This window comes from Calypte anna, chromosome 8 (assembly GCF_003957555.1).
Source record: "Calypte anna isolate BGI_N300 chromosome 8, bCalAnn1_v1.p, whole genome shotgun sequence".
Classification (NCBI taxonomy): Eukaryota; Metazoa; Chordata; class Aves; order Apodiformes; family Trochilidae; genus Calypte; species Calypte anna.
The window spans coordinates 623,564-636,932 of record NC_044254.1 but is presented as its reverse complement, the minus strand read 5'-3'; the positions used below and the strand labels follow the sequence as shown (position 1 = coordinate 636,932).

The following is a 13,369-nucleotide window of genomic DNA, read 5'->3' as shown; positions in this document are numbered from 1 at the left end:
AGGGCAGCAGCAGCCAGAGCTGAGGCTGCTGGAGGCAGCAGGGTTGGGAGGATGGCACTGGGAGGATGCTCTACCCTCTGTGCTGCCTCCTCTCTCCCCTTCCAGAGAGCTCTGGCGACAGCATCTCGGCACCCAGCCTGGCACTTTGTCTTGGGCAGAGAACAGGGATGTGAAACCTGCGCTTTGGGAAGGGTTCCTGTTGAAAACTTTGTTTGAAATGTGTGGGAGAGGAAACCCAGGGCTTATCCCTGATTTCAAGTTGGGTTTAGAGTGTTCCCTCAGCTGGTGACACCAGTCTGCAGCCTCAGCACTCCCCAGGGACCCAGGGAGCCAGGCACCCAGCCACGTCTGCTGGGAATTCAGCATCCCAGGGGACAGCAGAACACTCCATCAGCTCCAGCAGGGTCTGGGGCTCAGCTCTGTGCAGGGGGTTCTGGGTCTGGGGGGAGCTGTGGGTCCTGTTTGGCAGCACTGGGTGGGCACTGGGAGCCCCTGTGCTGGGTGCCCCCAGCTTGGTTTTCTACTGAGACAGTCTGGGACCTCCACGTGTGCCTCTGCTTATCCCTGCAGACCAAATCTGGGGTGTTTATCCTGCTGGTGCTCACTCTTTGTGGGGGAAAGCAGAGTTTCCTGGCACCACACAGAGCCCTGGCACTGCGTGACCTGAGGCTCTCTGGGGCTTTCCAAGGCTGAGCAGAGCCAGGGGCTGAGGACCAGTCTGGGGGCATTGAGTCTTCTCCCACTTTCCCCATCCTGGTTCAATCTCTGAGCCTCAGTGGGTGCTGGCTGCGTTTACAAGGAGATTTTATCTGTTTTCTTATTTAATATTTATTTTTACAACTGGAACCACCTTTGTTGTGTTACTGAAGTGAATGATGCACTATGATCTGTTTGCATTCCTAGCACAATATTGTCATTATAAAATAAAACGTAAAGAGGAAAATACTGAGACAACACGGGGTGGGGTTTTTTTTGGGTGTGGGCTTATAAGTTAATTTTTTGCCTTCTAATTTTGTCTGACTGGCAAAGCAGAATAAAGCAAGGTGCTGGTGCTGGATGGCTCGAGGGGCGTTTACAATTGCAACGTCAGAAATGGGAAAGGGAGGGGAAGAGTTGTGAAGAATGAGGCTTCCTCATGGCACTGAAGAGAACAGAGCAGGGCAAGAATGAAAGGGAGATTTAAGGTATGACTGTATCAGTGGTGGGGGTGGTCAGTGTTGTTTGTATTGCTCACTGTTTTCTGAGCATTTAGAATCACCATGGCTGGAAAGGACCCTCAAGGTCTCACCATCACTTCTGCGTGGCTGTAACCACTCACTCACCTTGTCCACACGTTTTTCCATGCCTCCAGGGACAGTGACTCCAGCACCTCCCTGGGCAGCCTGTTCCAGTAGTGCCTCTTGGTGAAGATGTTTTTCCTAATTTCCAGTCTGAGCCTCCCCTGGTGCAACGTGAGCCCTTTTCTCCTGTCACTGGGGAGAAGAGGCCAATACCCCCCTCCCCACAGCCTCCTGCCAGGGCTGCAGCTCCCAGCACCTCATAAACCCCGCTGGGACAACGATGTCTGGAAAACAGGGGAGGATTCAAGCTAGGGCTGCTCTTTGAAAAACTGCTGCTGGGTTGCTGCCATAAATAATATTTGAGTTGTATCAATGACTCAGCTGCTGACTGGATTCATTTGGAAGGAGAGAAGTATCTGGTATTGGAAGGGAGTGTTAGGAAGCATCCTTCCTGCTGCAGCCTGTGCTGCCCGGGAGGTCCCAGAGCTCCCCTGGGATCCCACGGGATGCTCTGGGGGTGTCCATGGTGTGTGATTCCCCAGGGACCATGGGGGCATCTGAGTGGAGCTCAGAGACTGCCAGGCCCTGAAGAAAAAACAGTAAAAGCTTGTTTTTAAGCTGGCTTCTTTCTACTTATTGCGTGTTTTGGGATCCAAGGTGAGGTGTCAGCAGAGGGCCAGGGAAGGGCTGGCAGGGCAGGGGACACTGAGGAGCCTGGAGGCACAAACTCTGCCACTGAAAAGCTTTTTCCAGGCAGCTGTGCCTGGAACAGAACCTTCTCTCTTTTCTAACCCAGCCAGGCAATGTCCAAGGATCATTGCTCTTTATAAAACACGTGGACTCTTCTCCATCCATCCACCCAGCCAGCCAAGGCAGGCAGCTGAATTTCCCCTTATCTTTCATGAGCTCTTTCACCAAGTGTGGCCTGGTCTTATCTGGCACAGGGCAGGAACTCCAGAACCCCAGAGGGCTGGGTGTGTACCTGGCCTGATTTCCTCTCAGAGGGAAGGTGTGAGCTGGAAGGTGTCTGGGAAATATTTCAATTATTTGGCAAGAACAAGAACAATGTGGTGCAGCAAAACAACCCAGAAACAGCAGAAACAAAAATACTGTTTGCTAAAAAAACAACCAACCAACCAAACCTGCAGCTTCTAACTGAAAAAAAAATTTCTTGCATGCCTGAAAATGAATTTAAAGCTTATTCTCCATTTCAAATATTTAAATTGACCCATCAAAAAAGGTAAGAAAGGTTTTGAATGATAATATTTTGTTGAGCTTTCTTTAGAAGGAAATCTGGGGTTCTGTTCATCCTCAGGTCAATGTGCATGGAAAGGGATGGCCCAGTTCCATCTCTGCAAGCCTGAGATGCTTCCCCAAGAGGAAACTTGGCCAAGAGAGCCACGCTGCACCCAGCCTGTCCTGTGTGAAACCCAGTGCTAATACAACAAAACCTTTAAAGCCTTGGGGGGTTAAAAAACCCCAACCCACAAAACTGTGTTGAGAAAGAGGAGCCCAAGGTTCCCTTTGGGCAGGGCTGCCTGCGGTTCCTCCCAATAAACCCCTGCTCCAGTTTCCCAGGCTGTGGGTCTGGAAGCAGCAGAGAAGATCCTGAGCTCCAGGGAGCCAACGTGTGGGCTGGTGCTGGCCCAGGGCTGACACATACTTGCTCCAGGGCCAGGTTTCCATGAGCTGGGATGAGGGGTGGATTTATTTGGTGGGAAAAAAAAAAAAAATAGCAGCCAAACCCACCCTTTTCCCTCTGCCCTGGGACCTGGCGTGTTCCCAGCAGTGGGTGGCATCCCCCCATCTCCTCCAGCACCAGGGGGTCCCCAGCCCAGCAGGACCAAGCATCCTCAGGGCACCAGTGTGTGTGTGCACAAGTGGCCCCGTGAGGAGCTGGCTTTGGGCAGGTGGCTGAGCATGGATGCACCTGCAGGACAACAGGGACATGCAGGCAAATCCCAGACAGAGGGTTTGCATGGAAGTACCCATATGATTTGGTTTTTTTTTACAGACATCCTGCCAAGGAATGCTGCCCAGTGCTGCTGAGGGCTGTGTTGGCAGGCAGCTCCCAGGTGGAAGGGATGCACTGAGACACTGCAAATGCTGCAGACACCTTGCCCAGCAGCTGAATCCCACAGCTTCCCATCCCACAGCCCCAGATAAAGCACCAGAAATCACCTGGGATGTGTTTTCATGTGGCTTCATGTCCCTTTCCCTGTGTGTGCAGCTCAGTGCCCACTCAGCCTGGGTGTGTGCAGGGATCCTCAGCCCCAGGGAGCCTCAGGAATGAAGACCAGGCTAATGAGAGTGTTCATGATTGCAAGCATCCAGGTCCAGGTTGGATGGGGCTGGGAGCATCTGGTCTATTGGGAGGTGTCCCTGGCCATGGAGAGGGGTTTGGGAGTAGATGTCCTTGAGGTCCCTTCCATCCCAAACCATTCCATGGTTCCATGCCAAGCTCTGCATCCCTTCTGCCTCCTGAGGTTGAGCTGTGGGTGCTGGAGCTCAGCTGTCACCCAGAGCAGCTGCAGCCTGGGCTCATCCCTGGGGATCAGCAGGGGCTGAGAGGCAGCTGGGGGAAATTCCCCTCAGGGGAAATGCATTTAAGCTCAGATCCTCTGCCTGGCTCCTTGTGGGACCTGTTTTGTCTGGCCTGGCATCCATCTGATGGATCTGCTCTGCTCTCCTTGCCCAGGACACCAAGCCCTGCTGGGTGAGTTCCCTGCCTTGCTGTTGCCCTCACCTCTGCTTCCCAGCCCACTCCTATGGCCTCAAAAGCTGGGAAATGCAGATTAAAAATGTAAAAGTCATCCCCAGCAAAGCAAAATGTGGTCAGTACTCCTGCACGGGTAGCATCACCTGTCCATGGTTAAATCCTGCCCTTCGGGGGACAATTTTCCAGGGCTGTGTTCCAGCCCTGAAGGTCACCTCAGCGTGGCCAAGCACATCAACCCTGGGATATTCCCATTTGTGAATGTAACAAGGAAGCAAGTGCAGGGAACATAGAGAAAAAACCCCATCCTACTATTCATAGCCACTTTAAATGTTATTATGGCTTTCTGCGGGCAGTTCTTGTTGCCATGTTTTAGTTCATGTTTATCTGTGGCTGGGGGCCAGGGTGGGGATGCTTGGAAATGCTGTGCCAGGGGCAGGGCTGCAGAATGGCTGTGGGTCCATCAGGGGGGAAGGGAAGGAAGATTTCCTGAGATGTGCCCTCCATTTCCCTGTGTCTCAGCAGCTCACCTCTGTGTGAGGGGGTAAATAAGGGCTCTGCCAAAGCACAAATGCAGCAGGAATGAGGCAGTGCAGAGGGATGGCTGTGGAGAGGAGCTCTGTGACTCCTGTGCTTTACAAAACATCCAAAGCTCTTCTATTCCCCATAAACTGCCTGTCCCAGTGAGTAAGAGTTTAAATTTGGGACTCTGTGGAAAGCAGTCTGGATCAGAGAAGAGGGAAAGTGCTACCAGCAAATCCTTCTTTCTGGGGTATGGTCACAGGATGCTTGTGTCACCCTTATTCCTGGGGTTGGGGTTCCTGTCATCCTAGGGTTTTTTCCTCCTCCCCTCATAAGGGAATCAACTCCTTGAATGAAACCAGCAAGCCCAGGAAGGCTTTTAGGCTTGGGTGGCTGGGTGACCTGGTACTGGTAGGTGTTTTAAGGCTGTTTTTTTTTCTTTTTTTGATGTTTCTATTGTTGGCTCTGAGGCTCTGATGTCCCCTTGTTCAGCTGGTTCATCTCTTTTCCAGCCTGAAAATGTGGTAGTTAAACACTGACAGTCCCAGCTGTGGTCAAGCAGAGAGATGCTGTTGAGTTGTGCAGATTCCTGTGAATTAAAGCAAGATCTTGAGAGCTTTGAGGTTGTTTCCAGAGTTTTCATGGGTTTTGTTCCCATGGAAAACCAGGCGTCTATTCCTTGATGCATTTTCAGCCCCGTTTCTGGTGTGATCTGAATCTTGGGGCTGGCAGGGTTGGGTGGAGGTGATGGGGGAAGTCCCAGGGGCTCTCTGCTCTGGGGACCTTATCCTTGGGGTAAGCTGGTTTTTAATAAATTAAATAAGTTTTAATAAATTTATTGCAGGGAGGTATAGAAGTAAAACTCTGCTTTGTCCTCTTGGGTAAAGGAGTAAGCAGAGAGCACCCTGCAGATGGAGGTCCCAGCAGCCCAGCCCTGCTCCTGGAACTCCTGAAGGCTCTTTCCTGACATTAAACACTGGGATGTGGAGTTGGGCTCCTCTGAGCTGTGCCCAGGCCTCCTGCAGGGAAACAGAGCAGGGAGCTGAGGGCCTTCTGCATGGAAATGGGCTGAGAGCAGCTGGACATGAAGTGTGTGTTGGAAAAGGGAGTGATGGAAGGGACTGGTGGAGAAGGGACTGATGGAGAAGGGACTGATGGAAGGGACTGATGGAGAAGGGACTGATGGAGAAGGGACTGATGGAAGGGACTGGTGGAGAAGGGACTGATGGAGAAGGGACTGATGGAGAAGGGACTGATGGAAGGACATCCCCGGAGACTCCCTGGGAGGCCACTGAAGACACCCCTTCCCCCCAGCAGCGACTTCAGGTATCACAGGTATTTCCAGGAAACCAGCAAAGACTTCAGATGTCACAGTTATTTCCAGGAAACCGGGTAAGTCCTGCAGGCAGTTCCAGGAAGCCTGCTGTCGATCCCAGAGGGCTGTACCCACCCGTGCCCGTCAGCACAAGGAGTGCCCACGCCCTGTGGGTGCCACCCCGCCACGCGTGGCTCTGGGAGCTCTCTCAGCACCGGGAACACCTGGGACACTGTCCTGGTTTGGGCCAGGATAAAGGTGATTTTCTGTTTTGTACTTTTACTTGCACTTGCTGAAATTAACAGCAAGTTTCTCAGACAGTGTGTGCTTCTAGGATTGATAACACTTGATGTTTATAGTTACTGCTAGAGACTGGTGTGCAGAGCCAAGGACACTGCTCAGCTCTGAGGAGAACATTTTACCGTCCAGGAGGATACAGAGGTCCCGCCTGAGCCCTCCTTTGGGGAGGAACAGACAAGATAGATGCCAGAATTGACCAAACAGAGGATTCCATCCCGTATACGTCATACTCAGTATAAATTTGAGGCATCACGAGGGCCGAGCCAGATCTTTTCCGGATTTCTGGATTTCCTGATTTCCTGCTTCCCTTCCTTCTCGGCATCCTGGAAGGATCCTGTCCGTTCGTCTGCCTGTGGTCCTGATCCGTGCCAGCCCATATCTGTGTGTTCCTGCCTCCAGTTCCCGACTGCTGCCGACTCCAGGAGTCCAGCCTGGACTTTCCCAGGGCTGCCCTGCAGCCTCAGTGGTGACGTGAGAGTTACTGGGGGAAAGGGGGGAGGAATGTGGTTTCCATTTTCCTGTATATTTGTATATATTTAGTAATTTTACCTATTTATCATTACTGTTTCATTAAAGTTGTGTAGTTTAGTTTCCAACCCATCAGTCTCTCTCCCTTATTTTCTCTCCTTTCTCTATCAAGGAGAGAGACATTAATAGAGAGTGTCTGTTATTCGGTTTAATTGCCGGGCCAGTGTTAAACCGTGACACACACACAACGTGTCCAGGGGTCCTTTCAGTCACCAGATGTGCTGCTGGCACCGGGGTGACAGCCCCGCCCTGGTGGGTGGCACTGGGTGACAAAGAGCAGGGAGCCAGCGGGGCGGGACCCAAACGCTGCCCAGGGGTTGGGCTGCTGGTTCTGCTGGTTCTGCTGCACCCAGCAGGAGGAAGGGGCTCAGCTGCTGCCATCCCAGGCTGAGGTGAGGAGCTGCTGCCCAGGAGGTGCTGCTCTGCTGCTTTTCAGGCCAGGAAGGTAGCATTTTATTTTATTTTTATTTTATTTTTAAATCATTTTTATTTTTAAATAATTTTAATTTTAATTTTTATTATTTTTATTTTATATTTTATATTTCAATTTATATTTTATTTTATATTTTATATTTTGTATTATATTATATTTTATTTTACTTTTTAAAAAATATTTTATTTATGTTCTTCTCTGTGTGGCAGGAAGTACAGACGTTCCTCCAATGAGATGAAACGTGTCTGAGCCAGTGAGACAGGGTATTTGTTTCCTGCTGGGCGGGGAGGGAAACCATAAAATGGGGCCATAATATGGCCCCTGGCTCTCCTGGGGGTAAATTCGTGTGAATTTATGCTTTGGCTTTATACCTGAGGACTTCTCTGTCCCTTTTCTGATGTGCTTAGGTAATTTATTTCCAGTCCAGCTTACCAGGAGGTGCTGGTCTCTTGTTACCAACCTTTGCAGCCAGGACAAAGGGGGTACTGGAGTTCTGCTGTTCTAGAGGCTGGGTGGATAGAGTGAGACCAGGTTCTACCCAATGAACCTCTTAATGTCCTGAAGGACTTAGGAAAGGTCAGGGAGTTCCTCCTGGGGAAGCAGGAGGGATGAAGGTTGGCTTTCTGTCCCATTCCAGGTATGGGATGGGGAACTTCCCAGCACCTGGGTGTGTGCCTGCCGTGCAGAGCTGAAGGGGAATGTCCCTCTGCCTGGACACATCCCTGAGGCTGCTTCCTCAGTGACCTCTGCTAAATCTGAGATAACTTTATAGCAAGAACACCCTGGGCTCTCCCCTGTCCCAGGGGATGCCTGTGATTACTGCTGAGCCCAGGCAAGAAAACCTGGTGGGGATAAGAGCTGAGGTCATGCTTCTGGTCTCAAGTTGTGCCAGGGGAGGTTTAGGTTGGAGATTAGAAAGAATTTCTTTCTGGAGAGGGTGATCAGGCATTGGAATGGGCTGCCCAGGGAAGTAGTGGATTCTCCGTGTCTGGAGATCTTTCCAAAGAGCCTGGATGTGGCACTGAGTGCCATGGGCTGGGAACCACGGGGGGAGTGGATCAAGGGTTGGACTTGATGAGCTCTGAGGTCCCTTCCAACCCAGCCAGTTCTGTGATTCTATGATTCTGGCCAAGCCCTTAGGTCTGGGCTGGCATGAGCCTTGCTGGCCTTAGTTGCCCCTCGTGTATCATCACATCCATCAAATGTAGACAGTGAGGTTCCACAGCCTAATAAAACAACACTTTCTGTTTAATAATCAGGTGAAGACCACAAAGGCCTCAAACTAGCAGCCCACCCCAGCCCAGAGCCTCCCCCCCCAAGGAAAGCACCGATCACTGAACATCTCCCACCCTCCAGTGGGACCCTGGGGCCATCAGCGGGGCCCTCCCTGCCATGGAGCCCCCAGCTCAGAGCCCCCAGGAGGCATCAGCTGCCAGCACAGAGACAGCAGAAGACCTCGCCCTGAGGTTACATACTGCTCTGAGGAACAGGGACTGGGAAAGTGTGCAGGAGCTGCTGGAGAAAGGGGCAGATGTGAACTCCAGAGGAGAGGCTGGTTGGACCCCGCTGCAGAGCTCCGTGAGATCTGGGAATCGGGAGCTGGTCCAGCTCCTCCTGGACAGGGGTGCTTGTCCCCACGCCAGGAAGGACAACGGTGGCACTGCATTCATTGAGGCAGCCATGGTGGGAGAGGTGGATATCATGGAGCTCCTCCTGGGCTACGGGGTAGAGGTGAACGAGCACGATGACAACGGCTTCACGGCGTTCATGGAGGCTGCGTGGTATGGGAAGGAGGAGGCCTTGGAATTCCTGTACAGGAAAGGAGCAGATGTGAACCTGAGGAGGGCAGTTAGTGAGGAGAAGGAGAAGCTGCACAAAGGAGGAGCCACAGCACTGATGGATGCCTGTAAGAAGGGCCACTTCTCAGTTGTAAAAACTCTTGTTGAGGAGATGGGGGCTGACATAAACCTGTGTGACAACAGAGACAGGAATGCCTTGATCCATGCCCTCAAGGAGGATCCCGACAAGGAGAAGGAGTCTGCTATCTCCATAAGCCATTTCCTGCTGGAACACGGTGTGGATGTGAAAAGTAAAGATGAGTGGGGGCAAACGGCTCTCATCCTAGCTGTTGGATGGCAGAGCTTGGGTTTGGTGGAAGCTTTACTGGAGAAGGATGAAATAAATATCGATGATGCGGACGAGAAGGGCAACACGGCGCTGATGGTGGCTGTAGAGAAAAATCATTACCAGATAGCAAAGCTGCTGTGTGAAAGAGGAGCCAGGACTGACATTGGGAACCTCATTGAAGTGGCAGACAGGAGACGTGCCCCTGGCATGGCGAGTCTCCTGCGCCAGCACCAGGCCAGGTTTGTCCCCCAGACCCCTGTCAGCTGGGAGCCAAACAGCGAGCGCTGGAGGCGGCAGCTGAAGGAACTCTACAGAATGTATCGCCCCATGGTTGGCAAGCTGAAGATATTTCAGTACATCAAGCAGAGAATTCAGAACACTTCCCAGGGTGCCATCTACCTGGGGCTCCACGATGGGACGGAGGTGGCAGTAAGAGTAAGCTGCAGTGCAGACTCTGACAGAGACAAAATCTTCTTCGAGAAGTGTCGTGGCTCTGAGCATCTCCTGGAGCTCTTCCAGTCTGAGAAGGACAAAGGCTGCATGTACTTGTGCTTCCCTCTCTGGGAGAGGAACCTTGAAGAACATCTGCAGGAGCAAGGAGACCAAATGGATTGCAAGGATGCTCTGAGGATGATCTTCAAGGCAGTGAGAGAACTGCACTCCCTCGGATTTGCTCACCAGGATCTGTATCCCAGAAACTTTTTCATAGGTAATCTTTTCCTTTCTCAGCCTTTCCATGTTGCTCTCCTGGTGCCTGCAGTTTAGAGAAGGTGTTTCATAGACATCTTTAAAAAAAAAAAACAAACCAAAACCCCCAAACATATGAAAGGCCATTGCAGATGTTTTTATGCAGCATGAGGCACCTGTGGCACTAGCTGTGATCCTGGAACAATATCGATACATTCACAGCCTTGGAGGAGCGAGCAGAACACCTTTACATGTCTCATTAGCTCTGCCCTCCTTCCCAGGGCTTTGCAGACAGAGCAACCCCCAGCAGATCTCTTCAGAGAACTGTTTTCTAAAGAAGGGGCCATCTGGGAGTCGGTCACAGACTGTAACAAGTTTTTCCACCATTATTTCCTGACTATTTCTCTTATTTCCTCAGATTTATGTCACAAAATTTACTTGGCGGACTTTGATAATAAAAGAAAGTTGATTGAAGGCAAGGAAGAGCTTGTAAACTCTGATTTAGAGGTAACTTCCCTGGGAATCAGTGTATGGTGTGAAATTGCAGACACTCTCTGCTCCCTTCTGTTGCTGTGAATCCCAAGGGAAGCCTTTTTGCATCCTCAACTAGAAAACCCCTTAATTTTTTTTTTGGGAAAGCCCATCCAGCAATAGGTGCTGCATAAGAATCACAGAATGCTCCAACCCCATCCAACCTGGGCTGAGACACTGCCAGGGATGGGGCAGCCACAGCTTCCTTGGGCAGCCTGGGCCAGGGGCTCAGCACCCTCACAGGGAAGAATTTCTTCCTGATGTCATAAGAATGATGGTGCTTAGGATGCAAGGCTGGGGCTGGGATGCCCACAGATCCCCTCTGAGCCTGACTGTGGTCCCTGTCTCCTCTGCCTTTGTTGCTTTGTCTGCTTTGTTTGCCTTCTTGCTTCCAAGTTTGTGTGTGTGCTGCTGCAGCCCTGGGGATGCTGGTGTGTGTCCCTCTCCCCTGTGGGAAGCAGCCCCTGCTCCTGGGCTGGGAGCAGTGATGTGGATGTGTCTCTTGCAGGACCTCAGCAGGCTCCTGCTGTATGTTTTAACACGAGGGAGGAAACCATTTCAGCAAGTCAGTCCTGAGGATCTGGCTGGTGATTCCCCAGATTACGAGGAGGCTCTGGACCTTGTAAAGAGCCTGAAGTCCCCCGATGAGCGAGGCTTGGAAGGCCTGAGCAGCCACCCCTATTTCTGGAGTAAGAAGAGGTAAAGACAGAGAGAATAAAGCAAAAGCTTTTGGAATGGGATCTGGCTGTAGTGCTGGGAACAGTGATGTCCTGTTGTAGCTAACAAAGCTCCTCGTCCCACAGAAGGTTCAACTTCCTGAAGAGTATATGGAATGAAATCAAAGGGCACAGACAGAGCGACAGAGAAGCTGCCTTTCAGGCCTCTGGTGCTGATGGAACTTTTCCTTACCCTTCATGGACCAAGAAGGTGACCCTCTGCTCTTTGTTTGGATAGGAAGTTTGAGGTAGACTCTCAGGGAGAAGCTTTTCCTGGGTGTTTTACAGGTCCTGTTTAAAAGAGTGTCTGGAAAGTCAGCCCCACTCCAATACAGGTGACTTGGGCAAACACATCTAAGCCCCACGGTCAAAATGCATCAGGCCAGAGACACTGGTGCTGGCAGGAGCTCCTGTTGACTGGGGTGGTAGTGGGGGATGGTTGTTATAGAATTAGCTGGCAAATCTTCAGGGTTGTTGCTTTCCTGTTGTTTGAAAGGCAGAGAATGATCTATGGTGCTTTTTTCCAGATTGACAGATTTGTTCTGGAGACCATGAGCGTCCTCCTAACATGAAAAAGTCATTCATGTATACAGATGATGTCACAAGCCTCCTGAGGCTCATCAGAAACCTGGATGAACACCCAGATACCAGGTACATGTTTTCTTCCCTGCTCCTGCCACAGCTGCACTGCTGTGGGGACCTCTGGGTGTCTGCAGGCACCGGTGAGTTTGAGAGCAAAGCCTTCTGCAGATGGTTTTCCAGAGAGGTGAAGCAGGGTGTGGGGAAGAGCTGCTCTGGTGAGATGAGCTTTATGGATTATCTCCTCTGGCAGCACAATGGTGTGGAAACTGCCTGAGCTAAAGCCAGGTCATGGCTCTGCAGCAGAGGACATCAGGAATGTGTCCCTCTGGGCTGCTCTTTCTGCTGCAGCCCGGTGTCTCCTGCACCAAGGAAGGTTTGGAGATCACCCAAATACTTATGGCATCCTGTATAACTTGTAAAAAGCCTTCTTAATTGCCAGGCCAGTATTTCCAAAGTGCTGATGTTTGCTGTGCTGAAGTGGTTTGAGGTGCAGAGCAGGAAGCATGGGTCCTGTTAGAAGATCCTCTTTAGGAGATCTTGGAGTTTCCAGCCCTCTCCAGCCCCAGGCACTCACCCAGGAGGCTGGGGGTTGTGTGGGGGTAATTCCTGGTGATGCTCTCACTGAGGCTGGGGCCCCGCACTGCTCTTCAGTGAAGATGCTGGTGGGACCAGGCAAATGGAAGTGCTGGAGGAATAGCAGAGAAATGGATCTGAGGATCTTACAGAAGATACAGAAAAGCTGCAGCTCAACAGTTTCTTAGGAAAAACTTTGTGTTATCAGCCTCTGAAATGGCTTTTTCTCTGCAAGGGAGGAACCAGGGCATTCTGGATGCTTGACTCCTTGGGCAAGCTTTAAAAATCCATTCTATTTTTGTTCTCTTTCAGTATCAGCCAGAAGATAGGAGATTATGCTGAGTATTTCTTGAAGGCTTTTCCAGCACTTACCATCTATGCCTACAACAGCTTGCGCCAGAATTCCAAATACAGTCACCTCGTGGACATTCAGGAAGGCTCTCCCTAGGATGCCTCATTCCCTCTGTCTGAACCCACCACTGCTGCCTCTTTTTATGTGCAAAAGAGTGGAAGAAAGTGGGCAAGGAGGTGGGAGAGAGCATGTGCAGGGGCAGAACATGGAGGACTTGGACTAAGAATGCTTCAGAAGCATTTGGTGCAACAGCCACTGCCTTTGGAGAGCAATGATGCTGAGTGCCAGCCCTGGGCCCCCTTGACTTTGTCTGTCCCTCTGGGCTTGTGTGTTTCTGCTCAAGGCCCTGATCCCTCTGGGGAGCAGGAGGATGTGGGACAGCCCCCATGTACCACTGCATCTGAGGGCTCAGCCAGTGCCAGACAGCATGGGACTGCTCTTAAAAAGCCAACCAGCCAACCAAGCACAAAGAGTTAGTGCTGCCCGATGTGCAGATGGCTCCTGGCATCCCTGCCCATCTGGAAGCCTTTCCAGGCTCCATCTGAACCCGTGTGAGCCTTCTCCTTGCACATGCAGGCAGCAGAGCCTGGGTGATGCCCAGGGGCACTTTGGTTTGGCCCTGCACACTGCAGTGTCCTGGGCACTGAGCATTTGCTGTGCCTCTGCCTTCTGCTGGCTGAGCCCAGGGGCTCTGCCTCAACCTCCCC

At 51.5% G+C, this 13,369-nt stretch overlaps 1 protein-coding gene across 1 annotated transcript; it reads left to right on the top strand.

Moving 5' to 3' along the window:
• Window positions 1–8,486: 8,486 nt before the first annotated feature.
• RNASEL (ribonuclease L) lies at window positions 8,487–13,257 on the top strand. Its single transcript, XM_030455214.1, is given in 7 exon segments — window positions 8,487–9,930; window positions 10,327–10,415; window positions 10,948–11,138; window positions 11,243–11,366; window positions 11,683–11,712; window positions 11,715–11,806; window positions 12,623–13,257. Coding segments are annotated over 7 exon segments (2,106 nt in total). The 3' UTR covers window positions 12,759–13,257.
• The last annotated feature ends 112 nt before the right edge of the window (window positions 13,258–13,369 follow it).